At 33.4% G+C, this 16,824-nt stretch overlaps 1 protein-coding gene across 2 annotated transcripts in view; it reads right to left on the bottom strand.

Annotated features, from left to right (window-relative positions):
• Positions 1 to 16,824, bottom strand: part of ATR (ATR serine/threonine kinase) — a 113,010-nt gene that overhangs the window by 35,339 nt on the left and 60,847 nt on the right. For both annotated transcript variants that reach the window (XM_031957821.1, XM_031957820.1), the window contains exons 25-29: positions 15,028 to 15,148; positions 10,066 to 10,203; positions 4,119 to 4,329; positions 800 to 978; positions 265 to 429 (exon numbers count right to left, since the gene is read on the bottom strand). In XM_031957821.1, coding sequence (XP_031813681.1) covers positions 265 to 429; positions 800 to 978; positions 4,119 to 4,329; positions 10,066 to 10,203; positions 15,028 to 15,148 — 814 coding nt within the window. The remainder of the gene's footprint in view (positions 1 to 264; positions 430 to 799; positions 979 to 4,118; positions 4,330 to 10,065; positions 10,204 to 15,027; positions 15,149 to 16,824) is intronic.

Raw genomic sequence — 16,824 nt, 5'->3', positions numbered from 1 at the left:
GGCCATGGTTTTCAAAGTATTTTTACATATATCATATCATTTGATCCTCATAACAACTCAATTCGGTTATCATCATGGAAAGAAATAAAAATATATAGATGTATGTGAATCCTTATAGTAATGTAACACAACCCCTCCTGCCAATTACATAAATAAGAAAACTAAGATTCCATGATTAACCATGAACTAGGATTATAATCCAGGACTCCCAAATTGCTAATTCAGTATTCTTAGCACTGCCTTACTCTATAACTTTTATCTTACCTGGTCAGGTTCTAGTTGAATGGCCCTATCATAACAAGCTGTGGCGTCTCGTAGTAAGCCAATGCTTTCGTGTTCAAGGATCTGCTCTTTCAGAGATGGTTCTGCTTTCCGAAGTGCACTTACTCCAGCTACCCCATCTGGTTCATGCATTGCAGCATATAATTTCTATGTGCAAATTTGTTTTTTAAAAAAAGTTACAATTCTAAATGCAAAGGTCAATTAAGATTTTTTCCATATTTAAAGATTATGAGTGAAAGGATAATTACTTTTCACAAGCAACATTTTGGCCCTACTCCTACTCTGGTATTACACTGCTAAAACACTGTATTAATGTACATTCAGAGATGCTTATCTATAGCAAAATACAAATGTTCATAAAAATAAAAGCTTTAGTAACTACAACATCCTGAAGTCCTTTCTGAATCAGATAAACATGAAATTATGTCACTTTATTTTATTTTTAATCTTATCTGGCATAGGAATTGTTAAAAAATATTCATTATCATGTCAGTATCTCAATATTTTATTTTCAGACCTGTAGGAATCCAAGATGCTCTTGAATATTTTGTTTTTTTTCCGTAATGAATGATTCAAAATGCATCACTGCTCTTGTGTATGCTTTAGATCGAAAGGAAGCTACTGCTAGTGTGTCCTGAGGTATAAGATCAAGAAAACGTGCCACACTTTGATAATTTTCATAGTCCACGGTAGATGCTGTATTAAAAAAAAAAAAAAAAAAAAAGACAATGTAGTAATTAAACTGACAAGATATAATTAATAAATTAATGTTGAAGTCACCAAAGTTGAATCTGTCTTCTTAAATAAATTAATCTACATACTTTAGGTGCATGTAATTAATTGGTATAGAAATGCTTACAGAGGAATATTGCAGAAGAAATGAAAAAGTATCTGGAAAGCTGGATTCTACTAATTCTACTAGATCATAATTTTGTGACTGCAAGCAAATTGTGTTACTTCTCTCTCTGTTCTTTATTTGTAAAACATTTGTGCTCAACTCCAATCTTTAAGAGGGAAGACACTGTCTGTATTTCTTAGTACTAATATGCATATGATTAAACCCTTATTAAACATTTGACAAATTGGCAGAATATTGACTGCCATGTATATACTTTCGAGGGTCACTATAAGCATCCAATGAGATAAAAAATTCATAGATTTCTAAAGAGAAGGTCTCAGGGACCATTAAAACCAATATCCTTGTTTTAACAGATAAGGAAACTGAGGTTCTGGGCAAGTAACTTGCCCAGAATCACACGGTAGTGTCAGAGTCAAAATTTGAACTCAAGCCCTCAGTCTCCAAAGAGATTTCTTTCTCCTATATTACACAGCTGCCCAGATCACTTATGTGAAAACATTTAAAATTATAAAGAATTATACAAATATAAAATATTAGTTCTAGAAAAGCACAACCTTCTGTGCTTGAAACAGAAAACATAGCCAATAGCATTGGCAAATAAAAGAATAATGAGTATGTGCTTCATTACTAAATATTGTTTCATATTGTAGTATCACCCATAAAAGAAAGACTTTTTACATTTTCATACTGTGTAAAGTAAGATGATTGGGACAAATCACATGACCTGCTATTCCATCTGCTTGTTGAACCATGCTGATAATGGTTCAAAACCAACAATAATTATTCATTAAAACTGCTAAAATACAATTCCCTTTACCTGTAACCTTGGGTAGTAACTGGCAAGGATGCAGGTGTTATTTCTGGATTCTGATAGGGATTTTTAAGAGAGTAATGGTTTGCAGAGAAAATATATGGGAGATCAGTTAAAAAATATATGAAAGCCTTCAGGATGCTCTGTACTACATCAAGCACTAATGGGTACATACTAAAGAAATACAACATGTAGCCCCTAACTAAAATCTGGAGTTGTAAAAATTCTAGTTAAAGGAGGCAGGGGGGGAAGACCACTTGAAATAATTTTAGAAAAAAATATTATGCAACAAATCAGCCCATTAAAAATAACAAATTATATTAGGGCTTTCTTAGTATAGCAAAGGTATTATCAAACTGGGGGGAGGTAACTGAAGAAGATAAACAAAAAGAAAATATTTGAAAATGTTTCAGTGACTGAAAAATATGGACATTATGTGCAGGCTGACTCATATGATCTGTGACTCATTTATGTGGGTATTCCGTCTACTGGTATAGATTACAACTATCCTATGTAATTGCAATAAATTCACTGTGGGGACTTCCAAATGTGTAATGGCCTTCTTGGAGCTTTCCTGACATCTCAGGGATATCAGTAGAAGAGGGACATTATCCAAGAGATATTTCTTGTTTTGATCATGAAAGAATTCCCATGTTTTGTTGCTATGTTTCTTCAATAACTTTTATGCCATTTGTCAATTCTTGTCTGAATGTGCTTCAAGTTTCACAGGCTCAGAGTGAGTGATGGCACTCCACTGGTCCTCTTACTGATCTTTAACTAAATTTCTCAGAAAACTACAATCTTGCAAACCACTTAAAGGATATTTGTATTAATGAAAAAGTGGACCTTTGTTTCAAAGAGAATCTTGGGATCGTCTAACAAAATATGAAATTTCCTGAAAGCAAAGCAATTTACTTTATTCTGCCCCATTGTCCATGTTCAGTGCTTACGTTTGTGTATATAATTAGTCATGAAATACACTAGAAGCTCTAAAGGTTGTACATCTGGATAATTCTGTTGTTGCTGAGTCATTTTTATTTGTGTTCAACTCTTTGTGACCTCATTTGGGGTTTTCTTGGTCAAGACACTGGCTTAGTGGGTCATTTTCTTTTCTAGTTCATTTTACAGATGAGGAAATGGAGGCAAACAGGACTAAGTGCCTTGTCCAGGTCACACGGCTTCTAAGTATCTGGGGCATGATTTGAACTCAGGAAGATAAGTCTTTCTGACTTCAGGTTCAGCACTCTATCCACTGCACCACCTAGTTGCATGGCAGACAGTTTTTCCTCTATGAAAAGTTAGGCCAAACTATTCAGAATGACTGTTATTAATTTTTACACTGGCGAATACCTCTGCTGAGTAAATGTCTTTCATGCCTTGCTTGAAATCAAGAGACTAACCAAAGTTATTGTTATCTTTAAAGGAATCTTGAATTTATCCCTCTGTAGCCTCAAAATTTTGCCACTTTAAACACGGACCTTGTTTCCAGTGCTTTTTCCATGTCCTCTATAGCAATAACTGAGTCAGTGAAGTTACAGTCCAAATGGGGTATCTTCATTATCTTTGTTAGTAAAGATCTTCCCAAAACTTTTTCATTTTTATCTGTTTACTATCAATCTTTCAATTTCATTTTGAATAAATTCAACACATTTTGAATAATATTTTCATTTTGCTTAGTATGATGGCTTACTAAGTTTTCCTTAAGTTGGTCTCTAATTTCCAGTACTTATCACTTATTATTATTATAACTGCTTATAATCCTCCACCAACTCTCTCATAGTTTTTTAAAGAAAATTTGTTAAAAAATCAATGTTGCCATTGGCTACCATTTTTCTCTCCCTGGCATGTGGGTGAAGTATTTGCTAAATAAGGTGGTTTTTTAGGTTGTTCTCTTTCATCTCATCATTAAAGCAACAGATTTACAATAATTAAGCCTTTCATATAAAACTGACATAATTGTTGGTGTCTTTTTTTTCAAGCTTTTCCCATTTAAACTAGAGAATAGGTAATGTACAGTAATATTTTGAACAAAAGAGCAAATTTTTAAAAAATCTTATTTGAGGAATGTTATTTTAGCAGCTGTGTGCAAGAAGGCTAGGTACAGAATAAAAGAGTAGTGGAAATCAGAACGATGAAGAAACAGGCAAACAGAAAATAATCACTCACTCTTTGGTTCTACTTTTTCTCTATTTGACTTGCTAGACTGAATTTCTGCAGCATTAAGTGCTTGAAATTTGTGCCTAGCCCACTGTGTGAGATGATCAATCATGGAAAAGACAGTCTGTGTACTCAGTTGACTCAAGTCTGATGCACTATCCTGAAGTCTTATATTATTCTGATCATCATCCTTTAGAACTGCCATAATCTCTGCATACACCTGCAAAGAAAATATTTTACAGATATATTTAGGCTCCTAATATAAGCAAGACAGTATATTGGGTGCTAAAATAACAAAAATGTAAAAAGTTGCAGTTGCTACTTTGAAATGGCTTACAATCTAAAAAGGCATATTGCAAGCACTGAAATCACATACCAGAATTTATGATAAAAGAAAAAAAAAGGTCTAAACAAAGTGCTATGAGATGAGGAATAATTAAAAAAAAATTTCAACTGGGAGGATCAGGGAAAGATTCATGGAGGCAGTGGCACCTAGGTTGAGTAATGGAGAAATGAAAAAAAATTCAATAGATACACATAAAGAGCATTCCTTTTGGTTATGGTAATATCTTGCCTAAATATACTGAGCCAGAAAGAGGATGAATTTAGCAAATCTCTATAGTTTAGTCTGTCTTAAAACCACAGAGGATACAAAAGGAAGGAATTTGAATTGTGCATAATAAATGTTAACAATCAGATTGTGAAATGTTTTAAGTCCCAGGCTAAGGAATTTCTATTTTATTTTGTATAACTATATTCTCTAAATGTCTTTGCTCACACACCTTTGTCAGTAAAAAGCTTTTGGGCACACATGCGGGAGTCAATTACTCAACAAGTAGTTTTTAATTAATGTGTATATGCATATACACATCAAAAGAATTAAAGTTGAGTCACTCAATTACCACAATCAATATCAAACTATACAATATCATGACAGAAATTGTATAACCTTAAAAGAAGACAGTCCAGTCCCATATCAATTTTAAAAAAAAGAAACAACTCGTGTGCTTCTAAAGAAAACTTCAGTACTTCAGGTAGAATTATTATGGAAGATTTATGGAATAACAATGACAAGAGTCACACAGATGAAAAGGAAATGGCTGAATTGCTATCTGCATTGCTGAATTATCTATGGGGATGAGATCAAACAAAATTCTTTAATAATGCCATACTATTATATGGTTATGACTTTGGAACTATTTGGAACTATCCTCCAAAAGCCAACAGTGCATATTCTTTGACCAGCACAGATGTAAGGCCTATATCTTACAAAGATTAAAAAAAAAAAAAAAAAAAGGAAAGGACACACATGTACTTATAAAAGGATGTATGTATATTTATAAAAACTTTTTTGGAAGCAAAAAATTGAAAATTGAGGAGTTATGTAATAGGACAAATGGCTGAACAAGTTATGGTAGATGAATATGACCGAATCCTACTGTGCTGTAAGAAGTGGTGAAGGGGATGGTTTCAGATGAACCTGAAAAGATTTGTATGAATTGGTAGAAAGTAATGATCAGAACCAGAGAACAGTTTATATTTTACAGTAACAACTCTGATCAACAGAATGATACAATATAGTTCTGAAGGAGTCATGATGAAAAATACTATCCATATTCAGAATAAAATATATATTTTTCCTCTTTTTTTTTATTTGCAAGGGTGGTGATGATAGGGAAAATATGGCTGTGGTAAATTTTTTGTACAACTTTCTATTTGTGATAGACTTTGTATTTCTCAATGGAATAGAGGAAGAGGAGAGACAAGGAGAGAATCTAATACTGAATTAAAAAGCTAATGACTAAAAATAAGACATCACTATAAAGAAAAAATAAAAATTATAAGTAATTCAAAGGAAAATAGAAAGTCCAATGATGGACATAAATAACCTGCAATGTGTTACCATAATGACTCAGAAAAAATAGGCACAAATGACTTATATGACTTTTAAAAGTAACTCTCAAAGTTTACATAGCAAATGCGGAATGTTGGAAAGGATATGGGAAAACAGGGACACTAATACATTGTTGGTGGAATTGTGAACACATCCAGCCATTCTGGAGAGCAATTTGGAACTATGCTCAAAAAGTTATCAAACTGTGCACACCCTTTGACCCAGCAGTGTTACTACTGGGCTTATATCTCAAAGAGATCTTGGGAAAGGGACCTGTATGTGCAAGAATGTTTGTGGCAGCCCTCTTTGTAGTGGCCAGAAACTGAAAACTGAGTGGATGCCCATCAATTGGAGAATGGCTGAATAAATTGTGGTATATGAATAATATGGAATATTATTGTTCTGTAAGAAATGACCAACAGGATGATTTCAGAAAGGTCTGGAGAGACTTATATGAATTGATGCTAAGTGAAACGAGCAGGACCAGGAGATCATTATATACTTCAACAGCAATACTACATGATGATCAATTCTGATGGACATAGTAGCCATCTTCAGCAATGAGATGAACCAAATCAGTTTTTTTTTTTAATTTAATAGCCTTTTATTTACAGGTTATATGTATGGGTAACTTTACAGCATTAACAATTGACAAACCTCTTGTTCCAATTTTTCACCTCTCACCCCCTCCCCCCTCCCCCAGATGGCAGGATGACCAGTAGATGTTGAATATATTAACATATAAATTAAATACAAAATAAGTGTACATGTCCAAACTGTTATTTTGCTGTACAAAAAGAATTGGACTCTGAAATATCGTACAATTAGCCTGTGAAGGAAATAAAAAAATGCAGGTGGGCAAAAATATAGGGATTGGGAATTCAATGTAATGGTTCTTAGTCATCACCCAGAGTTCTTTCTCTGGGCATAGCTGAACCAAATCAGTTCTAATGGAGCAGTAATGAACTGAACCAGCTACACTCAGTGAAAGAACTCTGGGAGATGACTAAGAACCATTACATTGAATTCCCAATCCCTATATTTTTGCCCACCTGCATTTTTTTATTTCCTTCACAGGCTAATTGTACGATATTTCAGAGTCCAATTCTTTTTGTACAGCAAAATAACAGTTTGGACATGTACACTTATTTTGCATTTAATTTATACTTATACTTTAATAATTTAACATGTATTGGTCATACTGCCATCTAGGGGAGGGGGTAGGGGTAAGGAGGGGCAAAATTGGAACAAAAGGTTGGCAACTGTAAAATTACCCATGCATATAGCTTGTAAATAAAAAGCTATTAAAATTAAAAAATAAAAAATAAAAAGTTTATATAGCAAAAAATGAGAAGCCTTGAACTAGAACAAGAAAAGGTAAGGAGAAAAAAAATCAGAATGGATCTAACATTGCTCCATAGGAGCATTTATAAAAAGATGGAAAAACATTCACACAAGGTGAAAATTAAAAAAAAAAAAAAAATCCACACAGAATGAATCAAAAAAGGACTGCAATACAAGTGATTTAAAAATAACAATATTGAAATATGCTCCAAACACATGTTGTATATTCTAAATAAATTATTATTGGATTTATGACCAAAAAAATATAGCGGACTTCACAACAGATGGAAGAAAAACCTTCAAAATTTATACTGAATGAAATCCAAATAAAGTTGCTTTGTGTTAAAAAGCTAAGAAATGACATTTCCCCTCCTAAGCTGATGAATTCTAAATGTATGAAGATTGATAAAAGGCCCACTATTTCCACTGTCTCCAACTATACCTCCAAAAATGTGATCAATGTACATACACCTTGGCAGACCTTTATTTTTATTAGTCTTCAAGCAACAACATAATAACTATAATGGCATTAATGAAGCCTAAGTCAATGATATTTGACAGAAATAACCTTCCTCAATGTACTTGAAACAAAAAATTTTTTAAAGACTGAAAAATACACTGCTAATAGCCTGTTTATATTTCTTAAAAATATCAAACATCTAGTACCTTCAAATTTTATCAGCACATGATATAAATTAAAACTCAAATAATAAATGTCTTTTTCATTAGGAAAAAGCATTGAGAGCCAAAATGGCCATAGAGTGTTAATAAATAAAACAATACTTTTTTTAGATAAGGTCATAACCTGTCCTGGGAAGCCAATTTTACAAAGATAAAGCATTTTCAGTTTCTTTCTCTTCCATTCTGCATTTTTTCATTGGACCTAATCAGTGTTCTTTGGAAATATTTGTTTTAAATGACTAAATTTAGCTAACCAAATTGAATCTGATTTTATTATAAAGATTAGGCAATTATTTCAATGATTAGGCAATTATTTCAATTAACAACAACCATTCTCATTTAAATAGTAGTCTAAGTTTTACAAATTATTTTTTTCACTACAGTTTTATGAGGTAGTTTGTCCATATACTATCATGCCCATTTTATAGATCAGAAATTGAGACTCAGCAAGGTGGAGTAAAAAGGAAAACCTGAATTTGAGATGTGAAAGAAGGAAGAAAGATGCTCCCAAGTTAGGGAAATCACAGAAGGGCTCATTGAGGAGCTGACCTCTGAGCAGGGCCTTAAAGATTCAGAGAACATCCCTGATTAAAGGAAAAAAAGAGGTGAAGCCAGAAAGGCAAGAAAGGTCATGGTGCATGAGGGGGACAACAAAGCTGGCCTGACTAAGCCTGAGAAAGCTGTTGGAAAGAGATTCCTTTGTGGGTGTGCAGAGATGTGGAAAGAACAGTACACCAGGAAGGGAAACCTGGTATTATCTGAGAGGAGAAAGAATGGAGAACGGGGATGAGGAAAGGGGGGAGCAACTTCCTGCAACCACAGAACGAAGCAGAAGTGAGCGAGACGAGGACTAGATTGAGCATGGAAATGGAAAAAAAAAAAAAAAAACAAAACTTGAAGACAGAATGAAGAAAGGATTAACAATCAAAGGAGTCACTTCACAGGTGGGGTCAATGACATAGCATCTCTGTCATATGTTCTACAAGATAATCTGGGACATTTAATTTGCTTTCCTAATTTTTTCCTTCTTTCAATTTTAAAATCTCTTTTCATACAGAATGGTTCTCTGGGAGGGATAAGGAAAAGGGAGACATATGGGAAAATGTAAGTGATGCAAAAGCAAACAAGCAATAAAAATCTTAAAAAAAAAAAAAAAAAAAAGCATAATATCACCACCTCTGTACTAGAAGCCTACTTAAGGCAGTATACCTTTGTAAAAGGAAGTTGGAAAGAGAAAAGCATTGCATTTTGGGGAGAAATAAAATTAATTCAATTTTGCATATTTGACAGAGGTGACTTTAAGACGAACAGAACAAAGTTTCATTTTTATATAAGATTGATCAGTAAAAGCTTCAAAGATTTACTTTAATAACTATTTATATAAAACTATGATGGTTGCAAAACATTTTTCTCACAATTGGGCAAGGGAGTTATTGGACTCTTTTTTTATTGTCATTCAGTACATGAGGAAATTGAGGCTCTGTGAATTGAAGTGACTTGCCCATGTTCACACAGCTACCATATATATATATATATATATATATATATATATATATACACACACACACACGAGCCAGAATCTAATCATAATTCTTGTGACCTGAAGTCCAAAGTTCTCCATTATGCCATACTTCTTCCATGAAACCAAATCAATGAAGACATCACTTTTTTTTTAAACATTTTATTTCTGAAAATTTTAAAATACCTTTTGTTTTTAATAATACTTTCTAAATATAGGTTGCTTCTTCATTTAGCAATCCTTTGTAACAAAAAGAAAAAAAAAACAGTTCAACAAAATTAAACTATATCAATTAAGTCTGACAGTATTTGAGCTTATGCAAAATATATATATATATATATTTAAAAATATACCATAACTATTTCTCAGAGCCAAACATATTCTGTTTTTAAAACTGTTTACTTACTGATTACAGACACAACTTTGGATAATCATTTCAATTATTTCTATTTTAATTCTCTTCAATATGAATTGAATTAGACATATATTCAAAAAACAAGCTAAATGAAATCTCTCACCTCTTGCTGATCTTCTTTGGTACATCCCAGCAAAACATAGACAAGAATATGTGGAAGAAGATAGATAGTCACCTTGAAGTCATGCTTCATCATAATTCCACAGCAGTTAAACACTTTACTAGCAAGGTCATGCCGCACCTATAACTCCCATATAAAATTAAGATTTTAGTATGCGTATTACTTTTAAAAACCTGAAGACACAAAGGAAAACAATGTATAATAGAAAAAGATAGGATCTAGCTAATTTATGGATTTCCAACTCAACTAACTCGTTTCAGACCTAGTCTAGATCTTCTCCAGTAGCCTTGCCTACTTCAATATGCTTTCACTTCCAGAACTATTCTCCTGAAAGGAGAGCCCATGGCCAGGACCATTATTTCATTAAGGGTCCTACTATTCTTATTTCACTCTCAATTCAACTAATTCCCCAGACTATTTCTAGGTCCTCACTAACAGCCTAACCCTTCTTTCCCTCTTCCATATCGCCACCTTTCAAGGCCTGGGTGGCTATAGTGGAAGGAATTCCAGGTCTGGAATCAAGAAAACTCATCTTTCTCAATTCAAATGTGGTTTCAGACACTTTATTAGCTGTGTGACTCTGGCCAGGTCATTTCACCCCGTTTGCTTCAGTTTCCTCATCTGTAAAATGAGCTGAAGAAAGAATGGCCAAAGACTGCAGCAGCTTTGCCAAAAAAGTCCCTCAAAGAGAGGTCACAAAGAGATGGATATAATTGAAAAAAGCTGAACAAAATGCTTATTTATCCATGAAATATTAAAAAACCTTACTTTTATTCTATCATGATATACTATTATTTAATAGCAGTGATGGAGACAGTGATAATTATCATCACGTGTTTTACATACACCATCTTATTATCATTATCACATCATTACAACAGTACAGTGAGATGAGAACGTCCTGTGATTTTAAAGATTACGGAGGTGAGGGGAAGACAGTGAAATGTACATACATAAGTATCTGAGGGAGGATTCAAAGCCAGGTCCTTCCTGATTCCTATATATATATATATGTAAAATTATTATAACCTGGTTTCCACTAGATTATGTTGCTTCCTAGTGACATGTAGCTATATCTTGATTATTCACACCAATAGATTAAAAAGTGATATGAACTAACCCAATTCTATGAACTAAGCTACTCCATTACTATCCTGACTCACTCCCCTTCACTTATGCCATGGTCAATACAAACCATTTATACTAATTTTTAGAACATGCAGTTTTACAGAAATTTTGTCTTTACAATTATTTTTTTGGATTAGGCTAATAATAAAATTAATGTATTTCATGAGTACTTGGAAAAGTGTATAAAATGTGCTATGTAAGAGGGATTTTGCCTAGAATTTAGATTTGCCACAATTAATACAGAATATTGTATTTGGCAATATTATCACTGCCAAATAATTGGCAAATGATGGAGAACTGATAGCAAAATATAATTCCTTTTAAGGGAAATAATGTGACGTTTTGCCCCCAAGACTTTTCTTTCTCTGTTTTTATTTCCTAACAATTTTCCTATAGAGTGTTTCTTTTTTTCAGTTATTACTGCCAACATATGTTTGTCTTGCTCAATTAGAAAAGAAGTTCTTTAATGAATCAGGAATATGCAAAATTTACCTACAGAATACTTTAACAAAATGTACAAGCCAAAAGAGACATACTTTGGTTCTTTGGTTTATCTTTAAAGGGAAGTGTTTCTATGAGTCAAAGTAAAGTCTGAACTACTTAGAGCTTTTGTATAAGTTAAGGTATGTTCAGTTAGACATCTTAATCTACAAGTACCCTCAAGAATACTGATTATCACACAGTTGGTTGTATTGGTGCTGACTTAAATTTGAGGAATCAATAATCATCAACTTCTCTAAGTTGTCTTTGATTAAAATAGCATATCTTATCTGTATCTCTTAATCAAAATCACCAGCAATCCTGATTTCAAAGGTGGGTGCAAATTCCAGCATATACTGTTTTAGAGAGGGACAACTGAGATTTCAGATTGGAAGACTACTGAGAGAGGTACTGTATGATAGAAATTAATTTTCTCAAAGGAATTTGACTATGAAACTAAAATGATTTTGTATATTAAAGATATGTTTCCTAGGATAATGCTGAATAACACAAATTTAGCAGATCTGTAAATACTTTTAAAGAATTTTTATAATCAGATTTATTATTAATTAGGAATTATTTAGAAATATAAGACTTAACATGGTTATTTATACAGTCTTAAGCATTAGTAGTGCTAACACAATTCAAAACACATTCACGTCTGACTCTCACAAGTGAAGATCACAACTTGCCCTCAAGACTATCCACATTATGCTGAGCCAAATACAAGTAGGTGGGGATCAGTATTTAAAGCGTAAATTCAGGATGCAGTCTTGTGACTTTGCAAGTGGAACTCTAATGCAAAATTACAAGACTATACCTGAATTGACACTTTGAACACTGATCTATCCAGACAGGGAAAAGTTGTTTCAATGGACAAGCAGCATGTCTTGATACAATCCATTTTCACTTTTGATCATCAGGTTAGGTAAGAATGCTAGTTTGCATTTTTAGAGGCATTGATTCCTACCAGGTCAGATCTCCCTACTTTATCTTAGAATGTTAATTTTACTTTCTATTCCTTCTGTCAATCCATTTCTGTGCTGAAATCTCTGCTGCAATTACAGACAATGCCAATGTGGAAGGCTTTGCTTCAGAAAACAATCAAATTCAGGCCGGGTGATAAACTCTGCAAAGACAGCAAGAAGCTTCTCTTAACATTGTCTATTTAACTTGGACTTTCAATTCCCAGTAATCATTTTTGTTTGGATCTTTCCACTTCAAAGATAACTTTTCATGGCAAAGAAAGCAGAACCAAAATAAAAATCGAGCAATTACACATCTTTTTCCCATGTAAGTAGTGCTGTCTCATCTATGAAGCTTTTTTTCCCCTCAGTCAGTAAACATTTATAAAGCACCTGCTAAACACGAGGGGTACAAAGAAAGGTAAAAGATAGTCTTTGATTTGAAAAACTTACAATCTAATAGGGAAGACATCATGCAAACAACCAAGTACAAATAAATTATATTTATATAGAACTAAATAGGAAATAATCAACAGAGAGAAAGGACGAGAATTGAGAAGGATCAGGAAAAGCTTTCTGTAAAAAGGTGGATTTTAGCTGGGACATGAACGAAGCCAAGAGGAAGGGGAGCATTGCAGACATGGAGAATTGCTAGAGAAAATGACCAGTCAGGAGACAGAATTTTCTGTGAGCGATGTCAAGTATGCAGATCAATAACTGGCAGAGCATGTGTGGGGGGAGGTGGAGATAAGGTAATGAAGACTTGCATCAGGGTGGTAGTAGTGTCAAAGGAGAGAAAGATATGATAAAACAAACCATGGTAATAGATTGGACATGCTTTAAAAAAATCTATGCATTTTTCTCACCAGCTTTGGCAGTTTCCTTAAATTTAGTTTTTCTGATACTATTCTCAAGACACAGAAAACAACAGGAGTGCCATAGAAAATAGCCTAATTTTTGCAAATCTGTGTACTAGGAAATGTTACAAAGTCCCTTTCTCCTCTCCTTCTAAGCTATTTTGACTGATGACTTCTTTGGGTCTTGGAAGTTCAATGATCTCTATACAAATATCTCTTAGATCTATTTATCTACAGACTTCCAGTCTTAAATTTCCAAATGCCTATTAGACATCCTTACCTGAATATTCTATAAATTACTTTAAATTAAATAAGTCCAAAATGCAACTTTCTTTCCCCTAGAAATGTCTCCTCCTTCTGATTCTCACATGACATTCATCCAGGCCTGAAATGTCAGCCTCATCCCTGACTTGGCCAGAATCCCAAGGCATTCCAAAGCCTGACTTATTACTCTTCCTTCCCCTCCCCTCCCACGGCCCTTTAGGAAATTCCAGTGGCTCCTTTCTGCCAGAAACCCTACCCGATGCCCCTTAAGGGGAAGGCCTTCGTGCTGATGTGACCTTACTATATCCGGAGCATCTCTTACACGTACAGAGTGCTTTTCATGTTGCCTTCTCCATCAGACTCAGGACTCCTTGAGAACAGGGATTGTTTATGTTAGTTGGTTTGGGGGTTTTTGTTTTGTGTTGGGGTTTTTTTTTTTTTTTTGGCCCTTTTTTGTGTCCCCAGCACTTACTGCTACATAGCAGCTGTTAAATGAGTCTTTACTTATGGATCTCCAATTCACTTTGAGTAAGAGTCATACTTTGCAATTTTATATAAATCTGTAAGCTATTGGATAAATCTTATTGATGGCTTCTTCCTTGGATTTTTCTATTCTACTGAATTTCTGGATATCTCTATTACTAGACTTCCTCTCTTATTGTAGCTACTTGTTATAGTATTAAGTTTGCTGGAATGAAGTAGTCTGTTTTCCCTTCCATACTCCTTATTTTTCAATTTAAATTCTTTTGATTAGATATGCAAGATTTTAGGCACATATCCTTAGAAACATATCCTTTTCAGAAAGATGCCATTGCTGACAAGGAAGTTGCCATTCTTATATTTTAAACTACTGTTCAGAAATAAAAACTCATTCACAGTTGCTCTCTAATTGGTCAGCAGTTGCTTTTCTAAAGTCAGTGATACAAATATCATATTCCTAAATTCTTCAGTTTATTTGCTAAGCCTTCATAATCCTTAGCAATAAATCTTTCTAATATTGTTTGTGCCTATCTGAACCACCAGTAACAAGTAAGAAAAGATGTCTTTCTTGGGAATTTCTACTATCTCTGTATCCAGTTACTAAATAGTAAACATTGGGAAAAAATTCTAAAGAATTTGTCTCTACTATCATCATGATTGACATGAACAAATATTAGTGAGCACTGAATTGTGGGCTAAACACGAAGACTCTGATTTTACCCACAAGTTTTGCTTTCATTTTATAATAAGTAAAAAATATATAGTATTACCTTTGTTATAAGATAACCCGCCCAAGATGCTGACCATTCTGCAAAGTTGTTGCCTAATTTACTTAAGTAAATTGGCTTCTTTACTGTTGACCAGTCTGTGGCCTTCTGAGAACTCTTATACCTATAAATTTGAAATGTAATTTAGAACAAGTCAAATTAAACATATTTAAAATTTAAGATGAGATAATTTTAAGACTGGTAAAAACGGTACCATAAGGAAATAATATTAGTCAGTTTTCTTCAGAGTTTCAACAACAATTACATTTAGATTCTGAATACTGTATAATCTTCCTACACCTACCTTTTAAAACAACCTTTGAAAAAAGTAAATTTAATAATTCAACTCTAGCACCAGATCTAATAATGCTATGTGAATTTGATTAAACTTAAATGTACATTTCTCAAAAGTTGAAATCAGGATTGTCAAAGAATGGACTTTTCTAGGGAAAGAAAATTCTGGTATATGTGATTAAATAGTCTTTGAAAAATTAGTCCTACAACAGAGTATTACCTCCCCATTTATCTAGAATCCAAGCAACAATAGAACTCTATGATTTGTCCTTCACTATTCAAATGATAAGATATATCATAATTAGTATATGTTATATACTGTCAATACCAACTGATTACATCAATAAAAACTATGAGTTAAATTAACTTTTCCCTCCAACTATTTACTGAGGAGGTCAGAATTTTGCTCTTCTTCTGATACTCCCAACTTATATAAAAAGCAGACACAAATAAGTAGAGATATCAGTGGTGAGAGTCAGTCAAGTTTGGGTTTCCAAAGTTTAGTGCTTTAACCACAATCTTTTTTTAAAATATTGATTTTTAATTTTCCTCTAATATTCATTTCAGAGAAACATTTGAATGGAAATTGTACTTTTTCGGGTCAGTACTCGCAAGAGTAAATGAGGTAATTTGGAATGTTACATGAATTTAGTTGTAGTTCATAATCAGTATTTAAACTAAAAATATAAAGAGCTATGAAACTTTATCCCATAGGAGAAGCCAACCAGCTGCTTCCATTTACAGTTTGATAATTTGCTATTATGTGTAAGTTTGCATTCTACTAGTAAATCTGTATTGACAGTTTTTACCTACTCAATACAAAAGTAAATTTTTGTTCAATGCTTTTTTTAAAATATTCAATAGGCAACTGGTAATGTGAGAAGCTCAAGGGAGAGAGTAGGAATGGATTTTAAAATGTGGGGATTATCTGCAATGAAAGCATAATTAAACACATAAAAGCTAATGAGGTCACCAAGAAAGTATAGAGGGAAAAAGAGCACACAGGAAAGAATTCTGAGAAATATCCACAGTTATGGGATATGATATGAATGATTAGAGAGAGAAGAAAATTCAGATTAGATTTGTTACAGCAAAGGAAAAAGAAAAGAAGCATTTAGAAATATAGAAGAACAAGGGGAGAATAGTGTCATGAAAGCCAGAGAGAAGAGATAGGTTGAGAATGAAGAGAATTTCAAAACATCTATAATCAGCTCAACAAATTAAGATATCTTTGCAAAGAGCAGTTTCAGTTGGGTGGTGGTGCGAGAAGCCACAATGCAAAGGGCTGAGGAATGAGAGAAGAGAAGGTGGAAGCAATAATTATAGGTAACTTTCTTCTGGGAGTTTGGTTGAGAAAAGGAGAATAAAAAGAATACTACATTTGACAGAATGCTTAGTGAAGGCTGGTTTGAAGGAAGTAAGGAAGTTGATATGGAGAAATGAAAAATGTGATAGGACAAATTACCAATCTGTTGGGGATAAGCAGAAATGGAGAATAAAGACAGC

This window comes from Sarcophilus harrisii, chromosome 3 (genome assembly GCF_902635505.1).
Source record: "Sarcophilus harrisii chromosome 3, mSarHar1.11, whole genome shotgun sequence".
Lineage (NCBI taxonomy): Eukaryota > Metazoa > Chordata > Mammalia > Dasyuromorphia > Dasyuridae > Sarcophilus > Sarcophilus harrisii.
This window is presented reverse-complemented; position numbering and strand designations above follow the sequence as displayed.